Source organism: Pipistrellus kuhlii, unplaced genomic scaffold, assembly GCF_014108245.1.
Source record: "Pipistrellus kuhlii isolate mPipKuh1 unplaced genomic scaffold, mPipKuh1.p scaffold_m20_p_21, whole genome shotgun sequence".
NCBI classification, from domain to species: domain Eukaryota; kingdom Metazoa; phylum Chordata; class Mammalia; order Chiroptera; family Vespertilionidae; genus Pipistrellus; species Pipistrellus kuhlii.
Window position 1 is genome coordinate 12,417,883 of NW_023425520.1, and position 13,186 is coordinate 12,431,068.

The 13,186-nt window shown below is 44.3% G+C and overlaps 1 protein-coding gene across 3 annotated transcripts; it reads right to left on the minus strand.

The window, feature by feature from the left end:
* Positions 1-614: 614 nt before the first annotated feature.
* LOC118726163 (protein ZGRF1-like) lies at positions 615-13,072 on the minus strand. Of its 3 annotated transcripts, none has more exons than XM_045586027.1 (6): positions 12,936-13,072; positions 10,948-11,042; positions 9,164-9,244; positions 4,976-5,035; positions 3,232-3,417; positions 615-2,917 (listed from the first exon to the last, which is right to left on the minus strand). In XM_045586027.1, the coding sequence occupies exons 2-6, from the start codon at positions 10,966-10,968 to the stop codon at positions 692-694; spliced, it is 2,574 nt and encodes an 857-aa protein (XP_045441983.1). In that variant the 5' UTR covers positions 10,969-11,042; positions 12,936-13,072; the 3' UTR covers positions 615-691. The 3 variants fall into 3 exon arrangements, with proteins under 3 accessions (XP_045441983.1, XP_045441980.1, XP_045441982.1); XM_045586024.1 differs by having other exon boundaries at positions 10,948-11,037; positions 12,884-13,072; XM_045586026.1 differs by having other exon boundaries at positions 12,884-13,072.
* Between the last annotated feature and the right edge of the window lie 114 nt (positions 13,073-13,186).

The following is a 13,186-nucleotide window of genomic DNA, read 5'->3' on the forward strand; positions in this document are numbered from 1 at the left end:
TAATAGAAACACAAATGTAAATGCACTGAAATACCACTTTTCATCCATTAGACTGGCAAGGCTGTGGAGAAACAGGCACTGCCATACATGCCAAAAGGGAGGGCAGGGGGCGGGGCAAGTAGAAATGGTGTGATTGTGAAGTACTTATAGACATTTCCACCCAGCAATCCCAACAATATGCAGAAATCCCACATACTTATATGGACACATAAGGTAACTTATTGTCACATGATTTGTGACAGAAAACACCAGAGACTGGCTGCACAAATGATGGCCATCCACACAGGAGCCTCCTCAGAGCTGTAAACAAAACGATGAGGCCTATGGAGGGGTGACTCCCAGGAGGCACTGCCAGGTGAGAAGCAAGGTGCTAAGGAATAGAGAGCACGGTGCCTCCGTAGAACAAGGGACAATAAGATGCTGTGGAGCTGTTTGTTTGCAAAAGGGGGCTCGGGTATGACACAGAGACTACCTACACACACACACACACACACACGTTTGCTTACGTGTCTTCAGACATGCGGAGGACCCTTCTGGCGGGAACCGCACTGAGCGGGCTGGGGGAGTGTTCTCCTCTCAGCCTATACTACCCTCCATTGGAATGGTTTCCAAGGACATGTAGTACCTATTTGAATGCCATGTGATTCCTTAGTGTAGCCTCCAAAGCCAGGGTCTCCTCACCCTTTAAACTCTAAAGAGAACAATCCAAAGCAGACATGCCATTCTGACCTTCAGGGCTGCTCTCCAGCAGTGTCTCCAGTGTTCCTTGTTTAAAGGCAGAATTTTTCTTTTTCAACACTTCCAAGCCTTCTAAGGCTGTACTGTGTTCAGACAATGACTTTAAAAGGGAAATACTATTTACTAATCCAGAAAGTTCTGAAGAATTCCTAGGAGGATTCCAGTACTGTCCGCTTGCTCCAGCAGTATCTACTTCAACATGGTCAAGGGGTAAACTTGGAATCCCTCCCAAATCTTCAGATTCAGGGTTATGTGCTCCTGTGTCTTTGGAAATAGGACGCTTTATTCCCAGAGGGTAAAACAAAGAATTGGAAACTTGGGGGTTTGATTTATCAAGAGTAATACATTCATCAAAGTGACTCTGACTGGCATTTAATCGTGGGCTACTGCCATCACTGCCAGAGGTTGACATTAAAACCTGTTCATCATTTGGATCTAAGTCACATCCCATAAAAAAAGGCTGAGATTGAGTCTGTTCTGAAAATAGGTTGCTTTCGGGAGTTTGATTAGTGTCTATGCTTAAAAAATGAGGACTATATAAATATGAATTTATACCTTTAAATTTATTCGGGAGTGAAGCAAAATCACAGTGACTTCTGACTTTTTGGATAGGGCTACTAACAGCTGCATTACCTGAACACACATCACCGGTCCACCCTACCGTGGAGTCACCACACCCGGCCACTTCATCTCTAGTGGGTCCAGCTGCACCACAAGGCTGTGCCGGCAGGGTTGCTGGGGTAGGAAACGGCTCTGTAGGTTTGCCTGCAGTAGGCATTAAGAGAGGCCAGGATGCACCGTCATGCTCCTCACAGCGCACACCCTCACATCTCCTCTGAACTCCTGAACCACAGGCATCGGCCAAGGCCTCCCTTTCCCAATCCTCTGGGTCCTGAGACATTTTGTTGCTTTGTTGGGATTCCTCTTCTGTGTCACTGGTTTCAAAATTGTTCAGATTAAAATTTACCTCCAAAACTGGCTGTGTTACATGACTCCCGGGTGCATGAATACTGAGACTTTTACTGTCAGTATTAGCCCTAGAAGACGTGTCAGAAATGGCTTCAGAGATCTCAGAGCTGTCACTCAGGGAAGATTCAGGTTGGAGACGTTCGGATTCTGGCAGGTGAGATAATGCTTGTTTATACTCCCTTGCTGGCGTCCCACACGTATCTATCTCCTGAACATTTTCTCTGGTAAGAAAGAATCTTTTCACGCACACCTGGTCATTTTGATTAACAGGCATTGGAATATTTCCTTGCATGTCAGATTCTGACACTAAGCTATCCTTTCCCAAATTGCCACAGGTAACAGATAAGCTTTCACTGAATGAGGGAATTTCCAATTTTACTTCCTGATCCCAGGATGAATCAGCGTCGTCTATCAGCTTGCCTCCATTAAACTGTTCGACGTTTTCAGCACCTATTTCGAATAACTGGATCCTTTTTTGTCCCAAAAAGTCTCTCAGATTTAAACTGACGTCACCTCCCTGAGCCTGGGCCTGCCTTTCTAGCTCATCTCCAGCTACAGCGGAACGAGCAGGTGAAGGCCGTGAGGATAAGCACTCAGCCCAGCGGCTGTCACTGCTCCCAGTGCTTTCCGGTGGTGGCTGGCACTGCAAGCTTTCTGTTCTCCCCGCAGCACCTGCTCCCTGTTCTGTGAAGCACTCTGGGTTAGCAGGGACTTGTAAGCTTTCCTGTGGTTGTACTTTAGGGACAAGACCTGACATCTCAGCGTCCACTTCCTCAGACAGACTGGCTGGCTTGGACTTCAGAAGAGCTAGGATCTGTGCTTTGCTCCTGATGTTTTGTGTGACTCCTAAACAGCGAGGTGCCAAGCGATGTCCTTTCGTGGGCTCATCAGGCAGTAAAGAAACGGTGGCCTTGACTGCAGAACTGACAGGAGAGCAAAGATGACCCTCCTCCCTCAGCCCCTTGGAGGGGGCAGAGCCAACGGGAGAAACCGGCAGGCCACTCCTCCCGCTGTCCTTGCAGACGACGAGGCTCCTGAGGTCTGCTGGCACGCTGTTTACTTCTTTCCTGCCAGCAGCAGAAAACAGAGGTGCGCTCGAGAACAGAGAGGGAAGAGCAGGGCCAGGGGCTGCAGCCTCAAGTGACACGGCTGATTCACCATTATCCATAGTAACCATTTTCTTTGGCTCTTGTCGTGGACCTTGAAAACCCTAAAAATATTAAAACAGTTATTAGCTGTTCTATTGCCTACAAAGAAAACATGCAATGTACCAGCTGGGAGAAAAAAAAAAAGAAGAAAAATGAATATGTATGTTTTGTAAGGTAAAGTAATAATATATAAAATTCACAAAGTTGAAATGTAAACTCATTTTTATTAAGATTTCTCCTAATTAGGGTTTACTTTCTACCTATGCATACACTATAAAGTACCATATTAATGAGATTACAACAACTTCAAAATTCACGACTTCTTGAAATGACTTTCGGGTACATACTGATTCGTTATTTTCACAGAGAAACTTACAGTAAACTTCCTTTTCAAACCTGCAGGCTGACACCCGAGGGACCAGCCGCAGGGCATGGGCCGCAGCGGACGGGGCCCTCGTGCTTCCTGAATGTCCTCCTGGCTAACAGCTGTGCTCCCAGCAGCTCTCGCCTCCTCCACTGTGATCAAGTATCGCTCACTTTCTAAGTCGTCTCCAGGTTTTACCTAGATGTTAAAGAATAAAAGTCAAAATCGCACACACCTAATTATTTGACGGTCTATGAATTCTTGTAAACTTATAGCACTAGTAAGACACAATGGATACTTAATAAAGTTATTGGGTGACTCAATCAATAACAAGTTCTTTACGTATTATTATGTACTAGTTAAGTACCAACACGCACAAAAAAGAACAATAATACAGCAAAAGTTTAACTAATTCATTTATTCAACAAACATATGAGGGACCTAGGTGAGGTCCTTTGTTACTTGCTGGGGATTCGGACAGGAGCAAGAAAAATATGCCTCCAAGGACCTCTTTTAGAATCCATACAACTAAATGCAATTTTTAAAAATTAGAGCTATTAAATATCAACTATGTATCTTTAAATATCACAAGTTAAATACTACTATAAATTAGTAGTTGCTTAAACAATTGTATTCCAAAAAAAGAATCTTAATCACCTAAGTATAGCACTTGCCACATCTGACTGCAGTATAAAAATAATCAACCTACTTGATAAAAATCTGTGTATTTTCACAGATAATATGCTTAATTAGTGAAATTATCTAAATGAAATAATAACAATAGTTACCACCACTCAGTTACATATTAAAACAGTGCTTTTAGACCCTCTTTAGATAAATATAAATACCACAAGCACTATTAGTGTCATATAAAATTTAAACGTAGATTGAATACCAAGGCCCGAACCAGCACAATGACAAGATGCATCATAGCACTTCAGAATCATTGCACTAACGGCTGGGCACCTTACAAGAGCTCTTCCCAGCACACAGCCAGCCCAGCCCAGCGTCTGCCCACGCCTGTGCGTCACAGCAGAGTCAGGTGCCAGCTGAGCTGCAGGAGTATCTGAAAGTGGGAAATGACCTGGAATGCACAATCTGTTATCCTTACTCATTGCACTAAAAATGCTTTTAGTTGCTCTCCTTTTTCCTCCAACAGGGAAAAACACGGGATCAATGCATGAAACAAGATTTTACATAGGAATAATTCCACAAAACAGTTCCCTCTGTTGTTCTCTGCCTATCAAAACCACATAATAGAGTCGGACTAGAGTCACGCCTAGGCTCACCGCAGGCCCGCCAGAGCCCCGCTAATGTGGGCAAGCTACCTAAACTTCAGAGCGGTACTCCTAACCTGCAATCACAGGGCTATATAAACATCAAATCAGACATATAAAAGCTTTTAGCACAGAATCTGGCTAATAATAAATGCTCAGTAAACACTAGCTATAATTATTAGTATTAGTATCTTGATTATACTTTTTAATATTCTTAAAAAAATATTTAAAGAGATACCTTAAAACATAACTTAAAACTAAGTAGACAACCATGGCCAGGTAGCTCAGTTGGTTAGAGCATTATTCTGATACACCAAGGCTTTGGGTTCGATTCCCCATCAGGGCATATATAAGAATCAACTAAAGAATGCATGAATGGTGGAACAATGATCAACATTCTCTCTCCCTCTCTCACTCCTTCCTCTCTCTAAAATCAATAAGAAAAAGTTAAGAAAAATAAGATAAACACATTAAAATACCTTAAGCCGCGTCAAAAATAAACTCTCCAAGCATTCTCCTTTGTCATCATATAAAATTGCCTATATTAAAACAAAATAAACATTAAAATGGGGCACAACGTAATTCTGCTTTTCATAAATATCTTCAATAGAAAATCTAAGACTGTTCTGTAAGTAAACCATGTAAGGAAAGGATCACCCAGCCAATGTGGCTCAGTGATTGTCAACATGTGACCCAGGAGGTCATGGTTCGATTCTGGGTCAGGGCACATGCCCGGGTTGCAGGCTCCCACCCTAGTGTGGGGCGTGCAGGAAGCAGCAGGAAAGGACCACCCACTTTGTTAGTTGGGTAACACAGTGTGTCTGTCTGAAATGTCCCCTCCTCTGTGAAGAGAGCTTCAAAGGCACACACAAGAAACTAAAAAGTTAGTCCCTACCCAGATCTTGGGGTGGAACTGGGAAGCGCCAGAAGAGGAATGTGAGACACTGCTGCAGTCTGGGGGAGAGCAGGATGGAGACAAGGGCTCGCAGGAAGTCCCTGTGTGTGAGGTACTCATAGAACTTGTGCTTGGGGACAAGGAGAAAAGGAAGCCAATGAGATTTCTCCTTGTGTCTCTGTAGCCATTCACAGCAGTTTCTCACTAGCCCTTTAAATATTGCTGTTCCCATCACTTTGGGAGTTTGACAGTTCTTTAAACAATTAAACACAGAGCAATCCCACAGCTGGGTAGGTAGAGAAATGAAAACATGTTTCCAAATAACTTGCACACAGATGTTCACACTAGCATTATTCCTAAAAGCCAAAAAGTGGAAACAACTCAAATGTATGTCATATGATGAATGGATAAGGAAAATCCATACAATAGAACAGTGTTTCCCAAAGTGTGGTACGTGTACCCCCAGGGGTATGGGAAGAGTTTGGTGGGGGTATGTGTTGCACCGGAGTTTGGTGGGGATATGCACTGCACCATGCTTAGCTGCGCCTAATTCTACATTCTCATGAGTATGAGAGGTACTCAGCGTTACGAAAATTATAGAAGGGGTACACATATGTCAAAAGTTTGGGAAACACTGCAATAGAACATTACTCAGCATTAAAAAGGAATAAAGCATTGATACAGTCAACATGGACGAACACTGAAGCATGACAACAAAAGAAGCTCGCAAAGGTCCTCAAGGTCTGTGACTGCAGTCACGTGACAGGCCCAGAACAGACAAAGCTGCCGGTAGTGAGCAGATCAGTGGTTGGCTAGGCTGGAGTCACATACTGAATACTGACTACCAATGGGTATGGGATTTCTTTTGAGTGAGTGACAAAAATGCCCTAAAATTATATCGTGATTGCAAAGCTCTCTGAATATACTTAGACTCATTGAACTGTCTACTCTAAATGGGAATTGAAAAGTGTGTATCCCGGCTGGTGTGGCTCAATGGCTGTCAACCTATAAACCAGGAAGTCACAGTTTGATTCCCAGTCGGGACAGGTGCCAGGTTGTGGGGCTTGATCCCCAGAGCCGATCAATGATTCTCTCTCTCATTCTTCCTATCTCACTCTCTACCTCTCCTTCCTTTCTGAAATCAATAAAAAATCTTTAAAAAGCAAAGTGTGTGAATTGTATGTCAGTAAAGCTGTTAAAAAAAAACTGGTGTTTCCAAGGATTCTCTCCTCTCCCCTTTCCATGCTATCCCCGCCCTGAACATCATCACCCACAAACATCAGTTGCTGTCACGTTTCTGCTCCATCCTCCCCGAGTCACCATAGCCCCACAGAATGAGAGCACAAGTCCTCAATGGCCAGGAAAGCCCCCGGAGTTCCAATCACATGTCCATTCTCACCCTTGCTCCCCTACTCCTGGTGGTTTGCTTAACCCACTGGACATGTGGTCTGTGTCCTCCATGTGACTTCCACAAAGTCAGGGGTTTGTCTCTGCTCCCTGCGGCATCCCTCAGAACGGTGTGTAACTCAGAACAGAAGCTCAAACACTGTTGAGCAAATGAACCAATGAATCCACTCCAGGAGCTGCAAGCATCACCAAAAGCCACACACTCCTCCAGCTGCCAGGACTCTCCTGAGTCCCAGGCTTCCAGGCCAATTACCTGAATGTTCCCATGACCGTGAAATTCAGTACGTTCAAAACAGAACTCAACATCTTCTGAGTTCCCGCCAACCTGGCGCTCTTTTTGGAGACACCCTACCTAGTATATTAATCATACAGAAACTGGAAACTAATTTTGGAGTCTCCTTACCTTCCGTATCGAGACCTTAAGACTATGATCGTTTCCTAACTTCTCGCTAGTCATCCCCCTCTCACTGTCACCGCTTAGTCAGTCCCCATCACTTTTTGTCTGTATTACTGCTGTCCCTTCACTACAACTGTTTCCCAAAGTCCAGTCTGACTTTCATCCTTCGGAACTTAAAAGTTCTGTTTGACATTGTTGCCAAAATAATTTCCTAAAATAGAACATGGTTGTCGCTCTTCTGCTGTTCTTCCCTGCTCCTCGAGCTGCGCTCTCCGTCCATCATGATGTGGCGGCTGCCACTGCCCAGCAAGGGCCTCACTCCAGCCACAACCTTCGCCTGTAGCCCCCACACTGCCTGCTGGTCTGTACCTCTGTGTTGTAGCTACAGCATCATTTTCAGCCCCTCTTCCCTCAACCTATCAATTTGGTGTACAAGGCAAACCCTTCATCTGGGAAGACTCCTAAACCAGAGTCAGATTTTGATGTTTCTCCTTTGTAATCAGAGCCCTAAACATGTATGTGTACATGGTATGATCTGTATGCTCTTAGATAAATTCCCCCAAAGACAAAAACTACAAAAGTTACCATCCAATGCATGCTCACAACGGGCCACTTTGTTTAGGTTTACATGTTTTCTCATTTAACCCTCTGGACAAGTTCACAAGGTATCACTGTCCCCATTTAGAAAGACACTGGAAGCCTGAGAAGCTAAGTAACTTGCCAAGGTTACGCACCCACCAGGTGAAGAGCCAGGCCGCCAGCGACGTCTGCCTGGCATGACAGCTCTTTACGCTGACTCCATGGCTGACCTCTTTCCCCACCGCCGACCAGCAACATGCTTGCTGGGCGATGACGCCATTAACGGGAGAGAGAAAGGTTTGGATATACAGACAAAAGGCATTATGACAGCAAGAGAAGCACTGCAAGTAGTGGCTGAGGACAGACTGATGTTATTACCTCTCCTGGGTCAGAGAATCTCTGGTGCTACCTTGAATTCATCTTATTTTCTTATAACCTACCAGTATGAGATGCACAATGAACACAATAAACACATGTGACAACTGAAGATAAAGTTAGAGCCAAAACCAGTTTGGCTCAGTGGATAGAGCGTCGGCCTGCGGACTGAAAGGTCCCAGGTTCGATTTTGGTCAAGGGCATGTACCTTGGTTGAGGGCACATCCCCAGTAGGGAGTGTGCAAGAGGCAGCTGATCGATGATTCTCTCTCATCGATGTTTCTAACTCTCTATCCCTCTCTCTTCCTCTCTGTAAAAAAATCAATAAAATATATTATTAAAAAAAAAGATACCCCTAACCTGACCTAGTATGATTTTGTATCACAAGAAGACATGATGGATATTCAGAATCCAATTACATGTATATAAAAGGCTAAGCTCCAACCAACCTATCGGCCGGTACATATGACACGCACTGGCAATTTAAAAATAAACACTGACTCACGCATGGTGCCAATCACATGTGTATGCTTCGATCTGTCATTGTCAATGGTGAATTTGGTTGACACTTCTATTATAGAGAAAGGGCAAATAGCTATATTAAAATATTTCTTCTAATTAATTTCCTTTCAATGTGCATGAATCTGTGCACCAGGCCACTAGTTTTAACTATAATATAAGACTAAATCTATAGTATTTTGAAGACTTGATCCTAACCAAAAAGAAACTATTACACAGAAAAACATCAAACAGTGAATGAATGTATTAGTTTAAGATAAATGAATAAAAAAAATTTAGGAGGGAGAAGGCTAAACATTCATCTGTTTAAATGAGAAGAATTAATCAATGTTACTCCAATAAATTCAATTTTAAAAAGGATAGTAACATTACTTGAACGTGGAGATGTCCAGTATGGGACTGACCCTCTCCACATGGCATGGCCTCCTCGTACAGACTGCTGTTACTGAAACTAAACACAGCTTTGGATTCTGTCTTTGGTTGCTTTGCACTTACTTTGTTTCCTAGGTGAGCGATCTTCAAAATCCCATCTTGCCACACTTTTGACTTCTTAGTCTTCTGATGAGTATACAGTACCTATTTCCAAATACAAAGTGAAGAAATGATTTCTATCCTATATAATTCCTATGTAATAAAGAGCTAATATGCAAATGGTCATCACGCCCTCACGCCATCACACCATAACGGCTCAGACACTCAACACTGGGGAGAGATGAATGGGAACCAGACAGACACAAATGAGCTCACAATAGAGTAAGGGGGACTAGCCAGGCTGTGGCCTGTGGCGCGGTTCTGGGCACCAACAGCTGCGCCTGCGGCCAAGGGAAAGCTGCACGCCTACGGTCCACTGCGGCTGCAGCCAGCCAGAGGGAGGGAAGCCCGAGTCCCAGGTGTGGGATGAGGCAGAGGTGGTTAGGGGCGATCAAGCCAGTAGGGGAGCAGTTAGGGGCAATCAGGCAGGCAGGCAGGCAGGCAGGCAGAGGTGGTTGGGGATGATCAGGCAGGTGAGCAGTTAGGAGCCAGCGATCCTGGATTGTTGAGAGGCAGTCAGATATCCCCCAAGGGGTCCTGGATTGGAAAGGGTATAGGCCAGGCTGAGGGCACCCACCCACCCACCCCCGCCCTGTGTATGAATTTCATGCACCGGACCTCTAGTGTATACATATTAAACATTTCATATTTTATACCCTTCTACCAAAAAATATATTTAGGATATCTTTTACCAATATAAAAGCACAAACAGCATAACAATAACAAAAAAAAAAAATCCAATGAAAAAACAAACTAGGAAATAAAGGCAAGTGGGTGGAGAAAGGAGAAGTAAATTCTAAATAAAAACTGAAGGTAACTGGTAATAAAAGTAATTTGGAGCTTCTCAGTCATCAGTGGGAAAGGGAAAATGTGTTGGGTTCACAGCACTCATGGTCTGTGCAGTTCTCCAAGGGCAGTCCAGAGACGCCTGCAGGTCCCCAAGACGCCTCACGGGTCTGTGAGGGCAGAACTATGTTTACGAATCTACTTGCCTTCTCTCTCATTCCTTCAGGGAAGCACGGTGGAATTAAGTGCAGGTTATTTATGTGCAAGAATGTAAGATTCAATTTCAGATTTCATGCAGAAGCAGAGAATTAAATCCAATGTTAAAAGGACATGCAAAAAAATGTACATCGATGCTACTCTTGTCAATGTTTCTTGATTATTGTTTTGGAAAATATAGCTATTTTCTTTAAAAAATGTAATTTATGTTAAATCTAATGAGTTTATTATTTTTAGTATATGAGTACCGTATTTTTTAAACTTCCTGTTATAATTTCTAATATGAAAGACAGTGACATTAATCCCTATAACAAAAAATTATTTTATATAATCGCCATAATCAAAAGTCCACAATAATTTTCAAGAGTAGAAAAAAGACCAAATAATTTGAGACTACTGATGCACATGTGGCCTGTCAGTTCGTCAAAAGAAAAGATTATTTCCTGGTCTCATGCTTCCTGAGATTTTATTCCAAAGGACTTTGTGTAACAAATGTGAATAGGTGACAAGAGAGAGGGCTGCCAGTTAAAATACAGGGCAACACTTGAGACATACACACTTATACTAAAAAACTTTCAGTTTATCTAAAGTCCACATTTAACTGATTGTCCTGCTTTTAGGTTTTGAGTTTTTGGAGGGTTTGTTTGTTTGAAAGATTTTTGTGTCTTGTTTTGTTTTTTTCTCCATCTGGCAACTCTAGCAACATTTGTAAAATGTGGAAGAAAAAAAATAGTGGTAAGACTTACAATAAATTCTTGGCTTTCCATTGTTTCTTCTGAAGTTATAAACCAGTCAGGTCCAGAAATAATCAGTGGTTATTCAACTATTTATAACACCTAAACTGAAAAATGACAAAGAATATTCAACTCTGACAAAATAAGTATCAAATACAATTTCCTCACAAAGAGAAATCCGAGTTCTAACTCTCAAGGGAAACAGGTGCAGTCACATTACCTGCCACTGAGGACACGTGAAAGGAATGTGTCAGTCAGAGGAACGAAGTAGAAATGAAGTAAGTGCTGAGGAGTCGACACCAGTTCTCCCCAGGGCCTTGGATGTATCAGAGAGGATTCCCCTGCCCCACTGGGTTCCTGATAGAACGAGCTTGGGTTTTTAGTTTCTGGATTGCTATGGTCACCACAAGAGGGCCCCCTTGTTTTTTACATGTTTCCTTTTACATCTTTTTTTTTTTTTTAATAGAACCTGGGACCCTTCAGTCCGCAGACGCTCTACCACTGAGCCAAACCGGTTTCGGCTCCTTTTACATCTTACAGTCAACATACCAGTACCCAAGACCAGATATATGTAATTCCTCTGCAAGGAAAAGGGTCTTTTCAATGCTGTGGCAATGAGTTCTGTAATTATTCCATGCCACGGGATAAAATTATTGTGGGAAAATTTGGAAATCTAAAATCATTGCTGGCAAAGAAGTGAATAGAGAGGATAAAAGAAAATTATTTTTTTTCCCCTAAAGCCTTGGTTGCAAAGCCATGACCTCTGGACCGACAGCATCGGCATCAGCTGTAAACTAGAAATTCAAATTCTTGGTTTCCACTGACTTACTAAACAGGAAGTGTGGGGTCAGGCCCCGCAATGTCTCAAGTGCTAGTGAAGCACGCTTGAGTTTGGACACCGGCCCTAAAAGCCCTAGGAGGGGTTCCATAAAGCTTCGACCTGCGGTTCCGGGTTCCATTTCTCATTTACACATGATAACAGATCACCTACACATTACTTACAAATTTATTTGGCTCTTACTAGGTGTCAAGAGTAAAATGTGGGGCATGCAGGAGGCAGCCAATGAATAATTTTCTCTCACCGTTGATGTTTCTCCCTTCCTGTCTGACATCAATAAAAAACAAACTTTTTTTTTAATGTGACAGGCAGGCAACCCTCTTGGGTCCCCTGCGCAGGAAGCTTTTCTGTAGTAAAACTGCTTTTGTTTAAAAAAATAAATAAATAAATAAATAAATAAATAAATAAATAAATAAATAAATAAAAGGTGGCCCTGGCCGGTGTTGCTCAGTGGTTAGAGCTCAGCCTGTGGTTCTGGGTTCGAGTCCCGGTCAAGAGCACTTGCTCCATGGCCTCCTCCAGACAGATGCAGGCCTTTCAGAGCTATAACCCCATATCCTGCATTCTAGGCAGGGCGGTGCAGGACCGTCCCCCAGCCCCCGGCTACCCACACCTACCAGCCAGCAACTTCAAGGCCGCCCCCCGCCCCGCTAATGGGCTTCCCACGGGCTAGGGGACCCCTTTCCCGGAGGACCACGGAAGTGAGGCGCCCGGCACGCCCACGTGACTGTGCCCTCAGGACATGGCGGCCTCTGTTCCCGGGTTTGTGGTCTTCCTCCCCAACCTATCAACTGCCAGAGCCACGAACCCAATGTCCTGCCCAGAAACCACATCCCGCGCCAGTGTGGCGCCTCGGTTGAACTTCGACCCTTGAACCGCAAGGTCGCGGGTGGATTCCGGTCAGGGCACTTGCAGGAGGCAGCCCATCCATGGTCTCTCTCATCACTGATGTTTCTCTCTCTCCCTTCGTCTCTGAAATCAATAAGGAATATTTATTTCAAAAACCCAAAAACTACAATTTTTTTAAAAAGCCACATCACAATAAGGAGAAGCCCTATCTCATTGGCCGAGACCTGTGTAACCGGTGACGGTGAAGACGGACCCTCCCACCTCAAACATCGGGGGCTGCGACCCGGGACCACCGGCTGCAGGGCGTCCTCACCGGCCGCTCGGGGCGGCTCTCTCGTCCCTTCCCCAGAGCAGGAACGCCGCCTCGGCTCCGCGCCCTCAGTCCCGGGAGCCGGGAACCGTCCGCCTTTTCCAAGCCTCACGCAAACCCGCTTCCAATTCTCCCGCCAAACGTCGTGACGTCGCTACCGGGCCACCAATAGCGCCAGCCCAACGCTCCGCTCGCGCCGCCGACTCCGCCCGCCAATCAAGCTCCTCATTGGCCACATGCCCCGAGGCCCCGCC

Excerpts from the sequence above, each read along its gene's own strand:
- LOC118726163 (XM_045586027.1), bottom strand. The coding sequence starts at position 10,968 with ATGGAAAGCCAAGAATTTATT. Across the intron at positions 5,036-9,163 it reads TCGCTCACCTAGGAAACAAA|GCAATTTTATATGATGACAA; the intron begins GTAAGTGCAAAG and ends GTTTTAATATAG. Across the intron at positions 3,418-4,975 it reads TATTTTTGACGCGGCTTAAG|GTAAAACCTGGAGACGACTT; the intron begins GTATTTTAATGT and ends TTTAACATCTAG.